At 38.6% G+C, this 25,396-nt stretch overlaps 1 protein-coding gene across 1 annotated transcript in view; it reads right to left on the reverse strand.

Moving 5' to 3' along the window:
• LOC125150132 (phospholipid-transporting ATPase FetA-like) overlaps window positions 1-25,396 on the reverse strand; it is a 100,384-nt gene that overhangs the window by 19,768 nt on the left and 55,220 nt on the right. Inside the window, exons 9-15 of the mRNA XM_047829532.1 lie at window positions 25,150-25,220; window positions 24,010-24,092; window positions 23,078-23,236; window positions 20,586-20,674; window positions 13,077-13,273; window positions 9,261-9,469; window positions 7,141-7,184 (exon numbers count right to left, since the gene is read on the reverse strand). Of these exons, the coding sequence (XP_047685488.1) occupies window positions 7,141-7,184; window positions 9,261-9,469; window positions 13,077-13,273; window positions 20,586-20,674; window positions 23,078-23,236; window positions 24,010-24,092; window positions 25,150-25,220 (852 nt within the window). The remainder of the gene's footprint in view (window positions 1-7,140; window positions 7,185-9,260; window positions 9,470-13,076; window positions 13,274-20,585; window positions 20,675-23,077; window positions 23,237-24,009; window positions 24,093-25,149; window positions 25,221-25,396) is intronic.

Here is a 25,396-nt window from a genome sequence, read left to right on the forward strand (position 1 = left end):
TACAGAAGATCTGTTTGGGGACAGCTTCTGGAACATGATGAGAATTCTTGGGAGGATGGGAGGAGAAAAGAAAGATAAATGGAGGAGACTTTGTGCTGGTTTCTGAGGCCTTTGTGGTTCTCATCATTCCCTTGGACCAGGAAAGATCCATCCCATAGGAGACAAGCTGAGCACGGCCTGGCAGACCCTTCTTGCCCCCTTTCTTCCCCAGCTACCCTGAATGATCAGTGGCCATTTTCACGTTCTATTCTTCTTCTTCTTTTTTTAATGTTTATTTTTAAGAGAGAGAGAGGGTGGGGGGGAAGGAGAGGAAGAGGGAAAGTACGTGTGCACAGGGGAGGGGCAGAGAGAGGGGAGACAGAGGATTCAAAGCGGGCTCTGTGCTGACAGCAGAGAGCTTCTAAGTCCCAAATCCATGATAACCAAACCTTAAGATATGAGGAGGTAACTGCTCCATATTAATAAATGGTATCGGGAAAAGGTTTTGTCTCTGGCTGTCCTCTGTCTGATTTTGGGGGCTGGGAAGGGAACTGAGTCCTAAGTACAGTGACTATCACTGTGTTGCACTATTTCTATTTAATTCTACAGGGGCTAGAGACAAATACTGCAAGATAGAGGCAAGAGTATATAACAAGGAAGCTTCAGTACATACTTGTTTATCACAGACTTAATTTTGAGCCATTTTACTTGATCTGTCAGCATCTCTGTTTCCTTCCTGCTTCTAACCCTCATGGTCATTGCCCTTACCTCAATCTCTGGACCTAATATTCACTAACATTTTCCTGGTTCCTTTAGATATTGACTCTCATTCTCTATTTTGGCTAGGCTTTTGGTGGCCACCTTGGGTAAACATCTGTTTCTGACTTGATTTGGCCTTGAGACTCTTTTACCCCATCCTGGAGTGTGATGTTAGTAACAAACTTCTCCAATCCATACCAGGATTCTCAAGGATACTTTTCCAGTTCTTTGTAGTTGTGGTGCTACCTGTGCTAGGCCCCAATATGTCAAGCACAGACACAACTGTCCTGGTTCGTGCTATGTCAGGGAAAGGGAAGTTTTAGTGAGCTATATTGGCTCTTTTTCTATATCACATCTAGAAGGAGTTTTGTCATAGTGGTGTTAAAGTATGGTCAGGTCCAGAGCCAAGCCCCAGACCTGGCCAACCACAGAATTGTGAGCTCTGGGAAGTCTGCGGTTCCAGTAATTTAAGATAATTCATCATATAGTATCTCCTGAGGCTTTTCTAGAGCTGGGCTCTTACACTGGCACACTCTTTGAACTGGAAGCTGGTGAGTGATGTGAGAAAAGCTGAAGAGGTAGGCATGAGGTAGATCCTGCATTGCCATCTTATAGGCAATAGGGAGTCACAGCAATTTTCTGCTGAAAGTGCATAATTAGGGACGCCTGGATGGCTCAGCTGGTTAAGCATCTGACTTCAGCTCAGGTCATGATCTCTTAGTTTGTAAGTTTGAGCCCCGCATCAGGCTCTGTGCTAACATCTCAGAGCCTGGAGCTGCTTTGGATTCTGTGTCTCCCTCTCTCTCTGCCCCTCCCCCCGCTTGCACTCCGTCTTTCTCTTTAAATAAACATCTCTCTCTCTCTGAAATAAACATTAAAAAAAAGAGAAAGTGACATAATTAGATTTGTGTCAGATAAAGTCCTCTGGTAGCAGCATGGAAGACATACTGGAACTAGCAAGATGAGAAGCAGGGAGATCAGTCAGATCATTCAGTAATCCACAAGAGAAATGATATAGTAACAATAAATATTAAAATAAGGGGATGGTTTGAATATATAGGGAGCTAGAATTATGCAACATGATATGAGGGGTGACAGAGGGAAAGAGTTAAGAATAATTTTATATTTCCTCATTCACTGTGATAGGATACCTGTCAGGAGGAGGTTTCTGATGGACTAAATTGGAGATACTTGAAGCACTAACAGGTAGTAATGAAAGCAGCCATATATAGTTTTGAAGTTTAGGTAAGAGATTTGAGCTAGTTTCTAATCTCCTCCTCCAGGCAAGTAATGTTTGAGAATACTGCACCTGGCTGGGTACAAGCAGTGAGGCAGGGCTGGCTTGGAGCTGCAGTACAGCATGACCTGAGAAGTAGCATTCATGGATAATTCTGAAATTGAAAGCCAAACAACCAGTTAAAAAAGGTTGAAAGGCAAATCCAGGTACCAGACAAAAGGATGGAAACTGGGGATATCAAGTGAAAGGAAGTGGATTCAGAATGGAGGGTAGAGGTGGCAACTGAAGAAACTCCTGGAGATGCTGTGACATAGCTATAATTAGTTTTTATAAAGTATCTTTAGCCTTGGCCATGGGTGGGAGGGAGCTACAAAGGATTCCTCTGATAGATGTATTTGGAGTTCATCAGTAAGTATGTGGTAATTAAAGTCATGTAAATACATGAGATTATTCCAGGAGACGATACAGATGGGGAAGAGGTTCAATAATAGAGCCTTGGAGAACATCAGTCCCTATGGCCAAGTTGATGAGAAAAAGCAGACAGGAAGAAAAAACAAGAACAGAGCTATTTAACAGGAGCCAATGGACAAGAAAACTTTAAGAAAAAGTGGAGTTTAGGTGTTAAAATCTGCAGAGAAGTTGAGTAAGGACTTAACAGCAAGGCAGTCATTAGTGAGCTTGGCTAGGATAGTTTCAGTGGCTATCATAGGACAGAATCTTATTACAGAGAGTAGGTTGAAGAATTAAAGAAAGGTGAGGAGTTAGAGACCTCTGTAATTGCCTGTTTACTTATATGGCTCCTTCTCAAGTCTGCCAACTCTCTGAAGGTAGGGAAAATGTCTCTTTTGTTTTCCCCCAACCTTTAGCATTTACTCAAAGTCTGACATATGGTTGATACTCAATAAGTATTTTGGACTGATGGGAGACAGAGGGTAATACAGGAATGGTTCTAAGTGCTTTTTAAAATATGAGTCAAAATAAAATATAAAAATTTATTTTTAGTGGTTACCTCTGGTTAATGGGCTTAGGGTGATTTTAACTAATTTTTTTAACTATTTTATTTTAAGTTAATACTCTTTTTTAGAATAGTCTTAGGTTTACAGAAAAATTGGGCAGAAGTACAAGGAGTTCCTATATATTTTCTCTCTCTTCTTTCTACTCTGATTTCCTCTATTCACATCTCACATTACTGTAGTACATTTGTTACAACCGACAAATATTAATACGTTATTATGAACTGAAGTATATAGTTTACAGTAGAATTCTGCATCATACAGTTCTATGGGTTTTGAAACATACATATTGTAATGAATCTACCATGACAGCATCACACAGAATAGTTCCACTGCCCTAAAACTCTCCTGTGTTCCGCTCTACTGCTTCATCTCTCTCTCCACTTCTCACCAAGCCCCTGGCAACCACTGATCTTTTTACCGTCTGTACTAATTTGCCTTTTCCAGAATGTCATATAGTTGGAATCATAGTATGTAGCCTTTTCAGATTAGCTTCTTTCACTTAGCAATATGCATTTTAAGTTCTTCCTTTTGTGTGTGTGGCTTGATAGCTCATTTATTCTTAGTGCTGAATAATATTCCATTGTAGGGATGTACTAAGTATTTTTTTTTTAAGGAAGGGAAAATTTGAGCTGAAGGGAAAGAATCACATAAGAAGAATAACTTTCAGATATTAAGAAGGAGCGAATACAGGAATGACTGAGGTTCCTGAAGAAGTAGAAAGGGATGGAATGTAAAATATACAAAGAGACTTGTATTGAAAGAAAACAGGATACCTTTTTTGAGACTGAAGGAAACTAGGTAAAGGTGTGTTCTGAAGTATGTATGGAAAAGGATATTTAGCTGATAGTTTGAATTTTTCTCAGTAAAGTTGAAGGCAATATCATCTGCTGCATATTGGGGACAGAGGGGGATGTAGGAGAAGGCCTGAGGGTGAATTCTAGAATAGCTAACATGCAGAATTAAGTATGACGCTGATCACAAATTAGTAAAAAATTATCCAAATAATATTGGAAGCCTAAAAGAGGTTGGAGTTTCTGAATTTTTAATGAGTTTGTGATCTCCAAAAAGTGCTTGGCACTCTGAGATTAGAACAGAGAAGGATAGATGGCTTGGTTAATTAAAGGTTGAGATTTGGTGAGTGATTAAAGAGAAAAAAGACTAGTAAGGTACTGAGGATATTTATGATCCTGGGTACAGATGGGGGCAAGACAGGAAAGGAAGTAAAGCCATGAGGAATTGACAGACTTGGAGAAAAAGGAGAGCTGAGGGCTTGTGAGTTTTCCAAAGATAAGAAAGCAGGCATATATAGCAGAAGTCAAGTACGAAGAGAGATAGAGAAATAAGGTATGTGACCAGAGATCAGGATGAGAGAGTTTACAATTTCAGAGTAGTACAATTCTAGATAGTGACATGGAAAAGGGTGATGAAGATTTTTTGGGTACTACAGGTCATCTGAAAGGCATATTTTTTCTGACATCTGAAAGCATCCATGGTGACAGATCATCCATAAAGTAGCCAGTACCACCCAAGATGATAGTAGGGATTGGGTACAGAGGAAGAATAGGAGCCAATTTTCAAAGTCCTCAGTGAATGAGATGAAGAAGTCAGAAGATGCATAGATGTCAATGACAGGAAGAGTTAAGGAGGAGCATTGCCAGAAGTCATAAGCATCACAGGAGGAAAAATTATATCAGGAAGAAAAAGTAACGGTTTAAAGTTAGCACAGGATAATGAAGACAATACATTTGGGCTTTTGGTATGCAGAATAGGAGAGATGGAGGAAAAGGGATGTTCTCAGGGAAAGTCAATCAAGGCAGGGAGAAGAAATCATTTTTATGAAGAGATGAGGCAACAGGTAAGCTTGTTTACAAGAGAAAAAAGAGTCCAGTGATCCAGTGGAACACATGTTATGATTAATCAGTAGTGGAAGGAAGAGGTAGGGGAAAGAAACTCCAGAATAACAGTTTATTCCCTATAAGCTATAACTTTGTTTATATTGCCAAAGTCATTTGCAGAGTCTCTAAAAGGGGATTTAAGGGGGGAAAAAGTAGATTTTCTATCCCTTTCCCAATCTCTTTGGATAGATAGGGGTGAGAAAGTAGTTGGGAGCTGGAGTTAGCTATTTGGTATATAAGTCAAGTGGCTAAGGGTTTGGAATTAGTTATAGAAGGAAAGGGATAGGGTGAGGAGTATCATGAAGGTAACAGATAAAGCCCTATGAAGGGATGTTTAATATCAAATCTATAAACAAAAGCTGAGATCCAATACTGGAGAAAATAGTCAAAATGAACCAGCTAGAAATAGAAAGAATGAATAGGAAGATATTTTTATAATTGTGTGGGATACAACTATTCAGTATGTTGCAATATAATGTTCCTGAAGCTATAAAGGAAAAAGACTGACATGACAAATTTGATCACATACATTAGAAACTTCTACACAGAAAAAAAAAAAAAGAAACTTCTACACAGAAAAAAATATAAACAAGACCCAAAAGACAAAAATGGGGAAAGTAACTTTACTGTATGTGCCAAAGGAAAGGTTGTTATTTTTACTTTATAAAAAGTACTTTCAAGTAAGAAAAAAAGGGCAAAGAATATGAACGGGCAACTGAGAAAATAACTATAAACAGGCAATAAAGTGGGAAGGGGAAATAAGCACATAAAAATGATTCAATCTGATAAGTAATCAGAGAGAGGTAAATAACATGAGATGCCATTTTAACCAATTAAATTTCTTTTTTTTTTAATTTTTTTTTCAACGTTTATTTATTTTTGGGACAGAGAGAGACAGAGCATGAACGGGGGAGGGGCAGAAAGAGAGGGAGACACAGAATCGGAAACAGGCTCCAGGCTCTGAGCCATCGGCCCAGAGCCTGACGCGGGGCTCCAACTCACCGACCGCGAGATCGTGACCTGGCTGAAGTCGGACGCTTAACCGACTGCGCCACCCAGGCGCCCCACCAATTAAATTTCTAAAGATTAAAAAATTATTAATACTCAGTACTCATAAGGATATGAGAAAAAAGAATTATTATATATTTTTGGTGGGATTATAAACTGATGCAATCTATCTAGGAGCAATATGGCAATATTAAATGTGCTAAAAATGTGGCTACCCTTTGACCAATCAGTTTCACTCCCAGGAGTTCATTAGAAGGAAATAATTATCAGAAGAAGAGACAAAACTGTAAGTACCAGGGTGCTTACCACAGTGCTATTTATAATAACAAAATAAAATGGAATAAAAATAGGAGATTGGTTAAATAAATTAAGGTACACTAATACAAATGGATATGCCACTCATTCAAAATGATGATGTGGACCTACATTTACTGACATGGAAATGGGACTAGAATATAATGTCAAGTGAATAAAAAGGAGGAAATGGGACTAGAATGGGAAATGGGACTAGAATATAATGTCAAGTGAATAAAAAGGAAGCTGCAAATAGGATACATGCTATGATGCTTCCTCTTTCTTTCCTTTTTCCCTTTGTTCTCTTTCCTCTCTCCCTCCATTCCTTCCATCCATCCATCCATCCATCTATCATTAGATCTTGATGTATATGTGTGTGCATATACACACATGGAAAACACATGAAAGAATATACCCCCAAATTTTACATTGGTTTTCTAAAGGAGATTGAACAATTTTCACTTTCTTCTTCATACATTTCTGTATTGATTGGATTTTAAAACAAATTTATTTTGGAGAAAGAGAGCCTGAGTGGGGGAGGGGCACTGAGAGAGAGGGCTCCAAAGAGAGTTCTGCAGTGACAGTAGTGAGCTCGAGTTCTGTGCAGGGCTCTAACTCATGAACCATGAGATCATGACCTGAGCCGAAGTTGGACGCTCAACCAACTGAGCCACCCAAGCACCCTGACTGGACTTTTTTAATATGAGGAAAGACTATTTTTCAAATAGGAAAAAAGAAAAAAGAAAAAAGAAAGAAAGCTATTTTGATTTTAAAGCACAAACCCAAATCCCCTCAAATAAACATAGGTCATTTATATAATGCTTTCTGATATTATGGGCCAATAAAAGCTTTACTATTTCAGGACTAAGGGACTCTCAATTTGTGTCAAAGATGCTGCTGTTTAGCATGGTCTCAGCTCTCACGCATATCACAGGTAACTGTAATCACTCACCTCAGAGACTTCTACTTTCATTCCCTTTTTGTCATAGACATGACCTGTTGATAAGTAAAGAGAGAAGAGACTTGGCAATGTTTAAATTATTTTTTTGCTGTGATAAAATACATATAACATAAAAATTTAACCATTTGTTAGCATACAATTCAGTGTCATTAATCACATTGACAATGTGGTACAATAATCACCATTATAAATTTCCAAAATTTTTTCAGCATTCTAAACAGAAATTCCCCAGTTCCTCCCTATTCCTAGCCCCTAATAACCTCCACTTTTTGTCTCTATAAATTTGTCTATTCTAGATGTTTCATATAAGTAGAATCATACACTATTTCTTTTTGTGTTTGGCTTATTTCACTTAGTATAAAGTTTTCAAGAATCATCCATGTTGTAGCATGTGTCAGAACCTCATTACTTTTTATGACTTAGTAATATTGCTTTGAATGGATATACCACAATTTGTTTATCCATTCATCTGTTGACGGACACATGGTTGTTTTTACCTTTGGGCTATTGGTGAATAATGCTGCAATGAATGCCAGCATATATCTATCTGTTTGAATCCCTGTTTTCCATCTTTTGAGTGGAATATACCTAGGAATAGATTTATGGGGTCATATGGTAATTTAAAGGAAGGTTAACAGCTTATTGCTTCTGATTCTATCATCCCAGACTTCCCATCAAGCTTCCTTGAATCTCCTCAGGCCACCCAGCCCTTAGTGTCCCAGTAAGCTCCACTCCCCAAGCTAATGGTAAGAGGTCATTTGCTTGGGCCCCAACTCTTCTCCCTTAAGTGTGAGGTGAGGCTGGAAGTTAGTCACTGGATGTGGGAAAGACCTTCTATTTCATGAAGCCCTCCAGTCACAAAAGTTACCTAGAAGAAATATGAAAATAGTGCAAGAATGTTTAGGATTCTTGGCCAGCAGATAGTATAAACAAAATAGCAGTGGAAGACAGTCTTATGTCAAGCATAGAAACAACCATGGCCCTTTTGGGACACCTGGGTGGCTCAGTCGGTTAAGCCTCTGACTCTTCATAGTGTGTGGGTTCAAGCCCCACATAGTTTGTGGGGTCTTCAGAAGGTGGGGCCTGCTTAGAATTCTCGCTCTCTCTCCCTCTCTCTGCCTCTCCCCCACTCATTATCTCTCTCAAAAGTAAATAAACATTAAAAAAGAATTAGAAAAAAAAAAAAAGAAGAAGAAGAAACACCCATAGCCCTTTCAACCTTACTCAGTGTATCATCAGATCTTATAATGAGACAGAGAATTAAGATCTTTACCCAAATCAACTCATCTAAAAATAGGCTTTCAGAGTTTATACATAGGAAAAGTTGTTTGGCAGGGATAATAGGAAATAGTAGCTTTTAAAAAAAATCTTAATCTTAAATTTTAATCTTAAATTTTTAATTATTTTGTAATTGAGGTGAAAGGCATATGACATACAATTAACCATTTTAAAGTGTACAATTCAGAGGCATGTAGTGCATTTACAATGTTGTATTCTACACATCTCTCTAGTTTCAAAGCTTTTTCATCACCCCAGAGTAGAAATGCTCTACCTTTTTAGATGTGATTGCCTTCCTCAGCTAGTTAGTGCATTGGGCATGAATGTTCACATACCTGAGGACTTAACCCTGTCACAAAAATAAGTTTAGGCTTAAGGCATGAAATGAATGAGGAATTGGGCATTGGGGACCCTGCGCAACCAACTTGACTATCCTTTGATGGCTTCTCTCAAGACTGCTTATTGGTCTGAGGGGGAATCAGGAGATTAGCAGCTTCAACAATATCTGGTTTCTCTGTGTGATTTAATATGAGAGTGAACTGACCCCTCTTAAGACATTGGGAATTCCTGGAGGACAGAGATTAAGTCTTGTACATCTTGGTATTTCCAATGTCCAACACAATGGATTACCTCTATAAGGTGTGAAATAAGTGCTTTTTGGTAAGCAACTGAATGGAGTAGGTGATCTTTGTTTAATGAGTAAAGAAGGTTATGAGAATAAGAGATAAATGTGAATTTCAGAGGTATATAGAATTAGAGGCAGATTATTCTTGAAAACAATCTGCAAAGTAGAATTTCCCTAGGACTCAGGGAAAGCAGGAAGACATGCATACCATAGAACATCCCATTAATAGAACACTTATTGAAAACCATGATGTTCTGAGTCAGGGTTCCTGTTTTGTCAGAGAACACGTATTTGACCTGGCCAAGCTCCTCATTAAGGGTGGTGGTGCGAGCCTGTGCTGGTGAGTTCTTTGGTGCATAAAACATCTTCCGATCCCAGTTGATATAGCAACTGTTGCCCAATCTTATTATCTCAACACTATGGAGAAAGCAAGAAAAGAAGCGTCCTGGGTTAGAACATATCAAATACATAATCCTGGTTTCCTTCTTAACAGGTTAGGGCCAGCATCTGAAAATCAGAATATCCTTCTTGGGAACCTACCATGGGTTTTGAAGGACATTCCCACCAGCCAACCCAACGTAAATCTGATCTCGACCATTTTCACTCAGTGCTTTACCATCTGGATCCGGATATACTTCATTAATTTTGCTGAGGCATAGCCCCCTTTCATTTTTTCTTCTTCCAAAACATATCCAGGAAAAATAAAAAGTTTTGAACTTTTGCAGTAATGCAAGGCCTGGTAGAATTATGAACTACCTAGTAAAAGGCTGTTTAGGCTTAATTAGAGGATTACTGTGGCTGTCATGTAAATCCACTGGCAAGGAAGAGAAACTTAAACACTCAGAAACTTATTTCAGAAGAAGGGAAGGATCTGTGAAAATCAGAAACAGGTCATAGAAGCTGACCTGATAAAATTCCTGGCAGGGGCAATCTGCCTGTGGGGTAGCTTCTCCCCCTAATAGTGTCCTCTTCACTTTACCTGAATTTTCCCTATTGCCTTTATCACATTCCTCTTCTGTTCCAAATAATTCATATTATAGATTCTTTATGGTTAACAAGCATCTTCATTTTAAAATAGTTAAGATTTTTAATGGGCCTCCTTCCTATCACCATTTGTGCTTAATGTATATTAGTTTTGGTCACTTCTAAAAGACAACTGCATTGAGCAACATGTTTGTTTGTTTAATTTCAGGTGAGGCAGGAGTGCTCTAGCCCACATTACTGACTCTACAGGTCCTCAAGCACTGAATCTTGATCCCTCCCTTCCTTTGCCATACCAACCAACATAGCTATTTCTCTAAACCCAAACATTTAATCATATCATTTCTTTCCTTAGAAAAATCTTTGCTGCCTTTAGGATAAAATCCAAACTCCTTGGGAGTCACCTGCATGGCTCAGTCAGTTAAGTGTCCGACTTTGGCTCAGGTCATGATCCCACAGTTCATAAGTTCGAGCCCCACATCAGGCTCTATTTTGACAGCTTTTTTGGGGGGGGTTGTATATCATTTTATTTTTATTTTTTTAATTTTACTTTTTATTTTTTAAAATTTACATTCAAATTAGTTAGCATATAGTGCAACAATGATTTCAGGAGTAGATTCCCTAGTGCCTCTTACCCATTTAGCCCATCCTCCCTCCCACAACCCCTCTAGTAACCTTCAGTTTGTTCTCCATATTTGAGTCTCTTCTGTTTTGTCCTCCTTCCTGTTTTTATATTATTTTTGTTTCCCTCCCCTTATGTTCATCTGTTTGGTCTCTTAAAGTCCTCATATGAGTGAAGTCATAGGATTTTTGTCTTTCTCTGACTAATTTCACTTAACATAATACCCTCCAGTTCCATGTAGTTGCAAGTAGCAAGATTTCCTTCTTTTTGATTGCTGAGTAATACTCCATTGTGTATATATACCACATTTTCTTTTCTTTTTTTTTTTTATGAAATTTATTGACAAATTGGTTTCCATACAACACCCAGTGCTCATCCCAAAAGGTGCCCTCCTCAATACCCATCACCCACCCTCTCCTCCCTCCCACCCCCCATCAACCCTCAGTTTATATATACCACATTTTCTTTATCCATTCATCCATCGATGGATATTTGGGCTCTTTCCATACTCTGGCTATTGTTGATAGTGCTGCTATAAACATGGAAGTGCATGTGTCCCTTCGAAACAGCACACCTGTATCCTGTGGATAAAGGCCTAGTAGTGCAATTGCTGCGCTGTAGGGTAGTTCTATTTTTAGTTTTTTGAGGAACCTCCATACTGTTTTCCAGAGTGGCTGCACCAGCTTGCATTCCCACCAGCAGTGCAAAAGAGATCCTCTTTCTCCGCATCCTTGCCAACATCTGTTGTTGCCTGAGTTGTTAATGTTAGCCATTCTGACAGGTGTAAGGTGGTATCTCATTGTGTTTTTGATTTATATTTCCCTGATGATGAGTGATGTGGAGCATTTTTTCATGTGTCGGTTGGCCATCTGGATGTCTTCTTTGGAGAAGTGTCTATTCATGTCTTTTGCCCATTTCTTCACTGGATGATTTGTTTTTTGGATGTTGAGTTTGAGAAGTTCTTTATAGATTTTAGATACTAACCCTTTATCTGATATGTCATTTGCAAATATTGTCTCCCATTCTGTCGGTTGCCTTTTAGTTTTTCTGATTGTTTCCTTTGTTGTGCAGAAGCTTTTTATTTTGATGAGGTCCCAGTAGTTCATTTTCTACTTTGACAGCTTGAAGCTTGGAGCCTGGAGCCTGCTTCAGATTCTGTGTGTCTCTCTGTCCCCTCCCATGCTTGTGCACTCGCTTTCCCTCTCTCTCAAAAGTAAATAAACAAACATTAAAAAAACATCCAAATCCTTAGCCTGACATTTAAGGCTCTCCTGGATAGGATACTGAATTATCATCCAACACTTTAGCCGAGGCTACTCATTGTTCTATGACCACACCAAACCTTTGCACATGCTGATCTTTCTGTTTGCAATATTGTTTTGCTATTTTCTGCGTGATGAATTCCACTCTTCTCTCAAATACCAGTTTGATTATTACTTTTTCTGTAATCCCCCAAGCCTCTCCAGGTAGAACCAACCTGTTCCTTTTCCAGTCTCCCATAGCACTCCCTATATATCTCTCTTACATCATTTTCCATATTCCATTTCCATTCCATTCCATTCCATTTCCATTTCCATTTCCATAATTACTTAAGTATCTATTTCCACAGCTATGTTGTAAGCTTATCTACAGAAAGAGCTGTCTTATGATTTATGTTTCTATTTCTAGCACCTAGTATAGTGCTTGGCACATAGTAGGTGCTGTGCTCAATAAATATTAAACTAATAAGATAATTTAGTCATGCAGGGTGCTTTTCAGGTTGGAATGTCACAGTGCAGGGTTTAGGAAACCTGGAAAGAAGGATATAAAAACGTGTTTGGATGTGTGTATGTGAAAGGGAATGATGAAAATAGAAAAAGGAGCTCAAAGGCTTATTTGACCCATTTCAAATTTTTGTCCATGAAAAGGCAAAGGAAACATCCTTCTTTTCTTTTACAACTTTTAGAACCCAGAACTTAGGTCATAATTACATCCATAATACCATTTGCCACATTGTTTCTGGGGGAAAACAAATGTGAGTTCTGATTAACTGATTTACAAATGTATGTTTGGGACCTATGTCATTGATTAACTAGGGGCTGCCTGACTTATGCTTCAGCATCACCAAATCTGTGTGCATTTTTTCAATTACTGCATGTGTTTCTATGTCTCATTTAGTTACATTATAAGCTATTTGAGGGCAGGGATGGTTTTCTCTTTGTGTAACTCATAGTATCTAGTACAGTATTCTGGATATGGAAACCACTAATACAATCTCTAGACATTTCTCAGAGTGTTTTGTACACTGGCACTGTGGAAAGTAAAGAGTTAAAGAGCATACAGTGTATGCTTCCCAAACATTTACACTCTAGTTGGGGAGTTAAGCAGGATGTATAAAGTCAGCTCCTCCCCCTACGACACAAAGTGGTCAAAGAAGCTTACCTGACATAAAGGGAAATGGGCACCATAGTGTTAAGAATAATGAAGTAGGACCAGAATACGAGGATGGCAGAGACAGCTGATGAAGGGACATATTCTTCCCATGGCAGATAATTCTGGAAGTAGTAGCCTTTTTTGTTTTCCCAAATGCCATGCCCAATTGCTAGGATAAAGCACATGCTGCCTAAAAACAGGAAAATCTGGAAATCAGAAACAGAATTAAATTAACATGTTATCTAAGGCATGTGCTGCTTCATGTCTACTTTTGGACATTTAGCTCTCAACAAAGCTTCTCTCTTTTCCTGGAGGGCAGGGGCATCCTGTAGTTCACAAGCTCTAGGCAGTAGTACAGGACAGAAAACAAAGCCCAGCACGAGCCATCCTTGGAATCTTTTTTTCCTTTCAAATTTTTATTTAGATTCTAGTTAGTTAACATGCAGTGCAATATTGGTTTCAGGAATAGAACACAGTGATTCATCACTTACATACAACACCCTGTGCTCATCATAACAAGTGGCCTCCTTAATACCCATCACCCATCTAGCCCATCCCCCCCCCACCTCCCTCCATCAACCCTTAGTCTGATCTCTATTATTTAGAGTCTCTTATGGTTTGTTTCCCTATCTCCACACCCCCCCCCTACAAATGTCAACATCTGTTTTGTTTCTTAAATTCCACATGTGAGTGAAATCATATGGTATTTTGTCTTTCTCTGACTGATTTATTTCATTCAGCATAATGCACTTTGGCTCTATCCATATTGCTGCAAATGGCAAGATTTCATTCTTTTTGATTGTGGAGTAATATTCCACTATATATGAATATATATATAATATATATACATATATTATATATACATATATTCTACATCTTTTTTTAAACAAGTTTTATACAATTTCTTTATACTTTTAATAATTTTTATGTTATACAAACTGTTCAGGAACACGTGCTTAAAAAAATGTTTCCATCGCATTCTACGAATCTAGTATATATAGTTTTAGCTCTAAAATACAATTATAGCACACCAAAAATAAAATTATAGGTAGTCTTACTAATGAAGAAAGATGCAAAAATGTTAAATAATTAGTAGCAAATTAGATTCTGCAGTATATGAAGAGATGAATATCTTTTGTCTAATTAGGTTTATCACAGGAATATAAAGATACATTAGCTTTACAGAATCTAAGAATAAGATTCAGTACTATTAACAGATTAAAGTTGCATAAAAGTGATCATCTCAAAAGATGACCAAATAAAAATTCCACATCTATAAATACCCTTAGTAAGTTAGGAATATATCTTTTTTTAATTTAACTTTATTTTTTATTTTTTATTTTTTTATTTATTATTTTTTTTTTCAACGTTTATTTATTTTTGGGACAGAGAGAGACAGAGCATGAACGGGGGAGGGGCAGAGAGAGAGGGAGACACAGAATCAGAAACAGGCTCCAGGCTCTGAGCCATCAGCCCAGAGCCCGACGCGGGGCTCGAACTCCCGGACCGCGAGATCGTGACCTGGCTGAAGTCGGACGCTTAACCGACTGCGCCACCCAGGCGCCCCTATTTTTTATTTTTTAAAATTTACATCCAAATTAGTTAGTATATAGTGAAGCAAGTTAGGAATATATCTTTTTTTATTTTTTTATTTTATTTTAATTTTATTTTTTTAAAGTTTATTTATTTCTGAGACAGAGAGAGACAGAGCATGAACGGGGGAGGGGCAGAGAGAGATAGGGAGACACAGAATCAGAAGCAGGCTCCAGGCTCTGAGCCATCAGCCCAGAGCCCGACGCGGGGCTCGAACTCACGGACCGCGAGATCGTGACCTGGCTGAAGTCGGACGCTTAACCGACTGCGCCACCCAGGCGCCCCTATTTTTTATTTTTTAAAATTTACATCCAAATTAGTTAGTATATAGTGAAGCAAGTTAGGAATATATCTTTTTTTATTTTTTTATTTTATTTTTATTTTATTTTTTTAAAGTTTATTTATTTCTGAGACAGAGAGAGACAGAGCATGAACGGGGGAGGGGCAGAGAGAGATAGGGAGACACAGAATCAGAAGCAGGCTCCAGGCTCTGAGCCATCAGCCCAGAGCCCGACGCGGGGCTCGAACTCACGGACCGCGAGATTGTGACCTGAACTGAAATCGGACACTTAACCGACTGAGCCACCCAGGCACCCCGGAATATATCTTGATAAAAGTGAGCTACCAGACTCTATGGCAAACTTCATATTTTATGGTAAAACATTAAATGTAATTCCATTCAAGTCAGAAAAAAAATTGATAGTATCAACATTGTACTAGAGGTGCTAAGCAATGCAGTAAGAAAAACTGCAGTTAAAATTTTGAAATGGCATAGAAAAATGGTCATTACTTATATCACTTCTTTTTTTATCCATTTGTCAGCTGATGGACATTTGGGGTCTTTCCACAGTTGGGCTATTGTTGATAATGCTATGGACATCAGGGTGCATGTACCCTTCTGAATATGTATTTTTGTATCCATTGGGCATCCTTGGGATTTGAAGTGAGCTAAAAGTTATTAAAATACATTAAATACTAATTAAGTGCCAGGAGTTGTGCTTAGTACTCTGTCTATATTATTTATTTAAATATTTAAATATTTTATATTTATAAATGTTTTAATAATAGATGAGGAATTTGACATTAAGAGTAGAAAAGTATTTTGCCTAAAGTCACTTAGCTACTAACTAGGAGAGACATGTTTTTGTTTTTTTGTGTTCAAGTTTATTTATCTTTTTTTAGTAATCTCTACACCCAACATGAGGCTTGAACTCATGACTCCAAGGTCAAGAATTACATGCTCCTCCAACTGAGCCAGCCAGGTGCCCAGAGAGACAGGTTTTGAACCAGTTCCAGAACCCGAGCTTTCAATCACTCCATTATTGAAGTGAGGTCACTGATGGGCAAGTCTTTGAAGACAAGGATGTAAAAGGCAGGAGGAGCAGGTATAATTGAGACCATTCTCAGAAAATAAGATTTTAAAAAGCTTTTTATTATGAAAAATTTCAAACACTGTCAGCACAGAGCCTGACACGGGGCTCAAACTCACAAACCGTGAGATCATGACCTGAGCTGGAGTCCGCTGCTTAACCCAGGGCCACCCAGGCACCCCTGCAATTTCTTCTTCTAAGAATAGTAATAAGAATTTTTCAAAAGTTCTTTTCTTTTCTCTTCCCTGAATTATAATGTCTATTCCAGGGTCAGTTATTTTACTTGTTCACCCTCTTCCTCCTCTTGTGTGTTCCTGTTTTCCCTCTAGTACACTTAAAAATATGAGGAGAAGAGTAGTTTGATCATTATAGGTTGGTTTTGTTTCCTTTGGTTAATTTTGTTTCCCCAGTAGGCCACTCTCCTGAATAGGAACATGGAAGCACAAGTTCTATGTAGGTAGGTAGTATGTGTTATTTGATGGGCCTCACCCTCAGGTACACAAGGAACATGAAAGCACATTTGAATCCCTTAAAATTGAAATAAAGTGGGTTTTACTCTGAAGTGACGACACCCACATCAGAAGCCCTAGCCTTGGGGCACCTGGGTGGCTCAGTTGGTTAAGTGGTCGACTTCGGCTCAGGTCATGATCTCGTAGTCTGTGAGTTTGAGCCCCGCGTCGGGCTCTGTGCTGACAGCTCAGAGCCTGGAGCCTGTTTCAGATTCTGTGTCTCCCTCTCTCTGACCCTCCCCTGTTCATGCTCTGTCTCTCCCTGTCTCAAAAATAAATAAAACATTAAAAAAATTAAAAAAAAAAAGAAGCCCTAGCCTTCTGAGATAATTTTTACATTTCTTTAGAAAGCAGTTCCCTTCTGAGACTGGAAGGCAAATACACTTGTTATTACTATATGTATGCTATACAGGTGTCAGGATGGTATAGGGACCAATTATTGCCCATGTTGTTTTATGGACAGTTTTTAAATTAATTATCTTGACCATTATTCCATATACCACCCCTACTTTTCATACCTGCTAATGTTAGCTTGGAGCTATGATTGAGCTCTACCAGGAAGAATGCATTTGCACTGAAGCTTTCACTACCCTGGTTTGTCTATCAATATAATCTAGGGGCACCTGGGTGGCTCAGTTGGTTAAACGTCTGACTGTTGGTTTTGGCTCAGGCCATGATCTCACACTCTTTGAGTTTCAGCTCCACATGGGGTCTGTGCTGTCAGCACATAGCCTGCTTGGGATTCTGTGTTTCCCTCTCTCTCTGCCCCTCCCCTGCTCACTCTCTCAAAATAAATAAATAAACATTAAAAAGTATATAATCTATCCGCTTTCTGCCTTCTAAAAACTCATCAACATCTTGAGTCTACTGATGGTTCATCCTCTGCCAGGGCTGTTACACATTTATTTCCTGTTTGTACTTCTTTATAGTCATTTCAAGAAGCTTCTCAACGCTCTTAAACTTGATGCCCAAAAGTGAATACAGTACCTCAGACAACATTTCACACTTTCTGAAGGAAAGATTGCATGAATGACCATTCAAATATAGGCATTTATAGCAGCTACTCTACCAGCTCAGCTGCCCCAGCATTTACACTGACCCTCTGTTGCCTCTATCTTGTGAGAACCTAAGCAGAGAACTACATTTTCTCTCTGGAGACCCGCCCCCCCCCCCCCCCGCCCCTGCAGATACCTCTATGGTCCTTCTCTAGGCCTGCTATTCAACTATCATCCTAGGACTTCTTTTCACCCACTTCCATGTTTCCTGGCTTCCTTATCTTCTTTCTTAGTTTACTTTCTTGGTTTGCTTGAGTATACACAATAGGAGCTTCCTAAGAGATTATACAGGATGAATACATTTTTTGAATCTTTACACATATGGATATTTCTTTATACTTGAATTTTATTAACAGTTTTACTAGATTTAGAATTATAGGCTGCAAACAATTTTATGGCACACATTTGAAGGCATTAATATTTACCTTCTGCTGTTGCTGCTGAGGAGGCCAATGCTATTCTGGTTTTTGATCCTGGTATATGATCTTTTATTCCTCACTAGAAGCTTGTGGGATTTTCTTTTTTTGTAATTTATTATTTTTTTAAATTTAATTTCATGTTAGTTAACATAAAGTGTAGTCTTGGTTTCAGAAGTAGAACCCAGTGATTTATCACTTCCATATGAGCACCCAGTGCTCATTCCAACAAGTGCCGTCCTCAATGCCCATCACCCATTTAGCCCATCTCCTACTCACCTCTCCTTCAGCAGCCCTCAGTTTGTTCTCTGTATTTAAGAGTCTTTTATGGTTTACCTCCCTGTTTTATCTTATTTTTCCTTCCTTTCCCCTATGTTCATCTATTGCATTTCTTAAATTCCACATATGAATGAAACTATATGATAATTGTCTTTCTCTGACTGGCTTATTTCACTTAGCATAATATGCTCTAGTTTCATCCATATTGTTGCAAATAGCAAGACTTCATTCTTTTTGATCGCTAAGTAATATTCCGTTCTATCTATCTATCTCTATCTCTATCTCTATCTACCACATTTTCTTTATTCATCAGTCAATGGACATTTGGGCTCTTCCCATAATTTGGAGATTTTATTTTTAATTTTATAATTTTTTGGTATGAGGTCAATCTGCCTTGTTTTTTTTTTAAATTTTTTTTTCAACGTTTTTATTTATTTTTGGGACAGAGAGAGACAGAGCATGAACGGGGGAGGGGCAGAGAGAGAGGGAGACACAGAATCGGAAACAGGCTCCAGGCTCTGAGCCATCAGCCCAGAGCCTGATGCGGGGCTTGAACTCACGGACCGCGAGATCGTGACCTGGCTGAAGTCGGACGCTTAACCGACTGCGCCACCCAGGCGCCCCACAATCTGCCTTGTTAAGCAGGACTTCTCGTGTGTTTTCATTTTGCCTTCCCAGGGAGGCAGCAAGTATAGCAGAAAGAGCATTGATTTTGAAAAGTTATGCCTAGATGGATAGATGAGATGATTAAATAAAATTACATATGTAAAACATCTGACACATATTGATGCACTGCCCCCTTTATACACTTGAGGGCTGCACCCAGATCTTATACATCCTTGTGATTCTCACAACATCTGGCACATACTGGGCACATGATAGATTTTCAATAACTACAAGTTGATGACTTAATGAGTCATAAACCTGTCTTTGCTGTTATTTTCCGGTAGGATTTTATTTATGATATTTATCTTTACTGTGTCTCAATTTGCATATTTGTCAAATGGACTTGCTTATTGTCATGGATGTAGTGAGGCTACAGTTAAGTGAATAACGAATATTCTAAAAAGTTAAAATCACTCTAACAGATGTCAAGTATTATGACTGACCTTCAGAGAGGTAAACAAGTAGGTGACACTTCCTAGGCATATGGGAGACATTTTGTTTTGAAAACAAGCCCAGGCTAAATGACCTAACTTAGTGACTAATGATAGATGTTCCTAATATAGTCAGCGGCATATTTGCCCATGTCACTTTCCTGAATTTTCAAATGTGACTGTCTTCCTCATTAAGAAACCAGGAAATGTCACTTTATTTCTACTGCTAAAAGCTATGCAGGTAGTAGTAGAAAGAAATATAGTGGATACTAGCTTCTGGTCTCAAAGCTGAATGAACTTTCCTAATTTTCTAAAACCCCATTTACTAAATCCAAAGGATTTAGGAAAAGAACTGCAGTATTTCCCATAATAAATAATGGAGAAGAGGCAGTTTATAATTCAGATATTAGTGAGAAATACACAGAAACAAAAGGCATTTTTGAATTGTGAGAGTCTAAGCAATAGAGTAAAAATAAAAAGTCATAGAATTAAGTACAGGCAGCACTGAAATTGCTCAGTCATCCAAAGAAATTGTATAAGTAAAGAAATCAATGTCTATATCTAACAAGAATAAGGACAACCTGTATAGGATAGCAGGGAAATTAGTCTTCAGTTTAAACTTCTGTTATCAAAGCTATTATTATCTATCGAGTGCTTTTCCAATTTCATTTCTCAGCAGCAGGATCTTTATTTTTCAACTGGTATCTTACAGAACAGACAAATGTGAAGCTGTTCTTTTTGAAGTGAGAATATCAGAATGAGGGAGCCAGAACAAAACTCACTTGATCTCAATTCCCCCTGCAGCAGACTCCTCTAAGGAAACAGTTTGAAAATCATCAGTTTAAGTAAGGTGTTCTATTAGTTCAAGTAAAGTTTTATTATAGTATCCATGAGTAAAATAGGTTATGGGAAAATAATTGTGTCAATTTCTAAAGCAGGGTTCTTGATCTGTTCCAGTACCATTAATCAAAGCATCAAATCTTAAACAAATTGTGATCATTCTAACAGGTATAAACTAGAGAACAGACTCCCTTGTCAATTGGCTCTATTCTTTTTTGCTTCTGACATTAGTAAATGGCATACTAAAACTGTTTGAGTCTTTCAAACAACTAAATTCCAAGTTGGAAATGCCAGCTGCTGCTATGGAAGGAAGAAAAACATGTCTACTTGTAAAGAAGTTGAAAATGTCTTCAACTTACCCAGACCACAAGGACATTCAAGAGATGGTCCATGTGCGTCCGTTTAAAGGTGGACTTTCCACAGTTCTGCATTAATTTGGTGTCTGGTCCTAAGTGAAACAGGAAGACCAGCTCTTAGAATCACTGAATACACGCAGAGGATTGATATTGGATTGAAATATACCTTTATGACTACCTAATCAAACCTCTTGCCAAAGCCAGGGGATAAAGCCCTGGAGAAAGGCTCATACTTGGTGCCAATAACTCAAAAAATAAACATTTTGTTTCTAAGGATAATCACAACTATTTCTGCAAAGTGCACCAATCCTGATTCCTCTTTTTTTGGTACCTCAGAGAGTCTAGTTTTTTATAGATGAGTTAAGTCAGAATAGGAGCCACAAGCTTCTTCCTTTTTAAGTTTTTATTTTAATTCCAGTTAACATACAGTGCTATATTAGTTTCAGGTGTACAATATAGTAATTCAACACTAGGAGCCACAAGCTTCATTCTCATCATCATCTGGTTTATTTAGCTTAGAAAAGAGATTTTCTGATAAAGAGATCTCTACCTTCTTTTGAGGAAAACTACTGTTGGGCCAGGCTCTATTTCAAGTTTCTACTTGGGAAAGGAAGAATGGAAAAGGCAATGGCAGTGACTTCTGAGATGGAAGCCGGGGCTTTTCTGGGGCTGAGAGACAGAGATTGTATTTCCTCATGACAGGGCAGATAGTAAACAGAAGTAAAGAGCTTTTAGTGAATATTACTGACCAAAACATAAGCAGTTTAGAAGAAAGTATAAATAGCAATTTCTCTGGCCTTTACCATCTGATTGTTATTTTTACATGTATTCTAATGAAGGAATTTCATTAATGTTTACACATGGGGGAACTAGAACTTCCCTGATAATGTAGGCAAACACCGAGAATGCAGGGCATAAGCTATGCCATTCTTTCCTCTCAAGCATTTCTTGAAGGGCTTGAAGGGATGAGAAGTTTGGCTCAGAGCCAGGCAGCTACATGGGGCAGAATCTTCCAAGGGTCCTTAGAAAGAATGACCTTACCACAAGTTTCAAGGAGGACGTGGAGATCATGGTTGAACCTGGGTATCATGTAGCAGGAAGAGCAACTAAATTCTGCACTGAATACCTCAAGATGCTCTTAAGTGGTTATCAGTTCTCTTCTGCTCTGAGTTTCCCAAAGCCCCAAAAGATTTTTTGCTACCATGTAAACCAAGAGTCAGAGGGAAACCTTAACTAAATTTGTGCTGGTTGGCAACCTCACTGCTATTACTTTAGGGAAAAAAACCTTTTGCTGAAAAATGAGCTTTTTATAAATGGCAATGTATAGGGGTAGCTGCTGAAGTACAGTGAAGAAAATAAGTGTACTTCAAATCTTTGGGGTCAGCCTAGAAGCCACCATTATAGCTCAAGAACCAATGAAAAAAAGTTCTACTAAGGCCTCCCTGGACTCTTAGGCTTCTTTCTATGGCTTGGTTCCAATTATTTTCCACAGAAGTGAGGCATATAGGATCCTCATGTCTAGGAGTGAATTCTCTAGAAGGAGAGCTCTGAGTTGAATAGTATTCACTGTGGTAAATCTTCCTTGATGCTATCTTCAGTGTTCCCTATCTGCTTACTATGGTTGTTGTCATCAATTTCCATTGTTACCAAGTGCACAGGGTAGGTAGCACAGAAGCTTCTTCCTCCATTTTCCTGAACCACCAAGAATAACCCAAGAAAATCCCTCACTAAGCATAAGGGATTATAGTTCTAAATGACATCTCAAGAGGGGCCAATTCTTGGGGTGCTTTGGTGGCTCAGTCGGTTGAACGTCTAACTTCAGCCCAAGTCATGATCTTATAGCTCGTTAGTCTGAGCCCCGCTTGGGCTCTGTTTTGACAGCTCAGAGCCTGGGGCCTGCTTCAGATTCTGTGTCTCTCTCTCTCTCTGTCCCTCCCCCACTCACTCTGTCTCTCTCTCAAGAATAAATAAAAACATTAAAAAATTTTATAAAAACAAGAGGGGTTAATTCTAATGATCCACACTGCTTTTTCTCTGCCATGAATCCCTCACATTTTATTTCATATTCTTCTCCATAATGAACACCGTGTGTATTCTCTCCTGGGAGTAATCCATATATATACTCTCTCCTTTCACATGTTCCCCTTTTACATGTTAATTCCATGTACACTCTATGTGTATACCTTCTCTTGTGTCCAGATATGATCAGAAAGACATAAATGTCCTGTGGTCTTGTAACATAAAGACTTCCTTTAACAAAGGCAGAGCTAATAACATTGGCAGCTCATTGCTTGGGGAAAAAAAAATTTTTTTTTCCTAAGAAAAAAGGTTTTTTTCTTAAATCTTTCATCCATCCATCTACCTCCCTCCTTTTCTATCTGTCTCAAAGCCATAGTGTTCTGATATATCTCTGAGTCCCATATCTACAACTTAGAAACTGAATAAGCACAAATTGGTCATGAATGGAAGTCTGCTGTGACTCTAAGGAGGCATACCAGTATAAATCACCAAGCCATAGCACCAATCTGTATTCCTGATGATGCAGCCTCGGAGTAGCAGCTTGTCATGGTCCAGGGTGAAGTCTTTTCCTTTATAAGTCAGTATTCCTGTGAATTTGTCCAACTTGTTATTGGGAGACTCACACGTCACTTTTCCTGAAGAAAAATGAAGGAGAAAGAGTCCTGGGTCTGTAATCTCAGGCCTTTCCTAACAGGACAGAAAGAGGCTTAACAAACAAGAGGAAAGAACATCCCTCTTTCAAAATACATACATCTTTTTCCTATCCTCTCTTAACTGCTGCCCATTGATTACCAGCTCCCTTTAGAAAGGCGGACAAAGGTTTCTGGGCATCAAAGAAGAGTAATTCTGTATGTGACATGGGTCATTCAGAGAGAGAAAAACCCACATGATAACTTATCACCATCAGTACTACCAGGTAATATGAGCTCTGAATCTGAAGAAATTAAAAAACTACTTAACTTAAAGCAAATCTAGCATTTTTCTCAAAATGAAATAATTTGGCCTTTTCTTGATTACTAAAATAGAATATGTCCTTTTTACAAAGGACATATACATATACAATACTAAATACATATACAATACTAAAAGCAGACAGGAGAAGGTAAAATTGCCTAGAGATAAGTGCTGTTAATCTTTTGAAGTACATCCTTCCAACTTTTTCTATACATGTACTCATAAACATATGTTTCCAAAAATAAGCTTATGTTATATATACTATGCAGCCTACTATAATCGTTTTCTTTCACTTGTTAACATGTTGTGGATATTTTTTCCATGTGACTAAATACCAACTTGCATATTGTTCTTACTAAGTTATGTAGAATTCAATGTATGGATGTGCCATACTTTATTTAACCAGTCCTCTATGGATAAAAATGTGGGTGGGTGAGTGTACTTCCTAACTCACCATCAAAGGCAGAAAGCAGCTCCAGGTTATCTTCCAAATCACTGGTGACTGGGATGGCCTGCTTCACTTTCAGGTTGGTTTCACTATAGCAAAGGACACATAGTCACCAGAGCACAAGCCATACATACACCAGCAGCCTAAGTGTTCTTCTTCTTCGGATTGCAGGAAATAGATATTGCCAATAGAGCTTGGGCTATAGGTCTGAGCTCTAAGAGTGACCCCCACTGTTCTCTCTCTAGGACAGTACTGAGGTAGATGGCTTCACAAGGAAGCTGATCATTAGCCCACTCACTCCCCTACCTCTCTGCTCTCATTCCCTGCAATACACCAGTAATATTTTAACCAATCCAGGAAATCTTGCTGGTCAGGTGCTCTACATGAAGCTGAAGAGACATCACAAAACAACCTGAAGGTGGCACCTGCTCCCTTCAAGAATAAGGAGCAGGTCCTTTTAAGAAGCTTGCACATACTTCCAAGTAAACATACTCCTCACCTCATAAATATTTATAGGACCCATGAAGGAATCCCAATTAACCATTTGCTGATACAGGAATGCATAGAGACAGAAACAAAAATGGAAGCCACATTTCAGAAAGCTTGGGCACCAAGAGGAATAGTTGTAAGAATGCCACTGATACAAAACTCCACAGGACAAGCTCCTGAAGATGGCCTCTATCCTCCTAAGACCTTAGCTTTTGCACGGTAATGAATTTGTAATTTAAATCCTTTAAAGAATGTGGTATTTTATCAGTAAATAATTACCTCCGTACTCATCCTCCCCACCCCCCAAACCTCCACTGGAAACCTTGGAACTCTATTCAGAAATTTTACAGTTCTGTTTACCTCTTTCCTGCTACTCAGCATTACTGAATACAGTGAGAGTGTCTCCAGTTTAGAGATGGAGAATACAGAGTTTATTCTGCACCCAGGGGATGCAAGATTGTTGCTGCTAAGAGCTCAGTTTTAGACTTGAAATCCCAAGGATCTGGCCTCCTATTTTCTCTTATCTGGATATATCTAGTATCTTTGGCACTTCCATCTGAGAATAAAATTCATTCCCTGCATCATTCTCTCCCTCAGTGAGAAATTCTCTAAGCTGGCTCAATGGTCTTAAAATGACCATCAGGAAAGAACACTTACCCATCAAGTTCTGCTGTTTCTATATACGTCAGACTGTAAGGCTCACTGCTAGAGAGTAATAGTATATCAGCCTATGGTCAGAAAAGTCAGAGAAGATAAGGAAAGCAGGAAGGCAGACTTTTAATATTACAGTGGCAAAAAAAGCAATTACCCCAGAAACAGATATTCATCCTAAGAATTTTACAGATATTTGGTTTACACTCTTTGTCTAGGATCCACTGCTGCTACCACACTCACCCTCTCCTAA

Source organism: Prionailurus viverrinus, chromosome D4 (genome assembly GCF_022837055.1).
Source record: "Prionailurus viverrinus isolate Anna chromosome D4, UM_Priviv_1.0, whole genome shotgun sequence".
Classification (NCBI taxonomy): domain Eukaryota; kingdom Metazoa; phylum Chordata; class Mammalia; order Carnivora; family Felidae; genus Prionailurus; species Prionailurus viverrinus.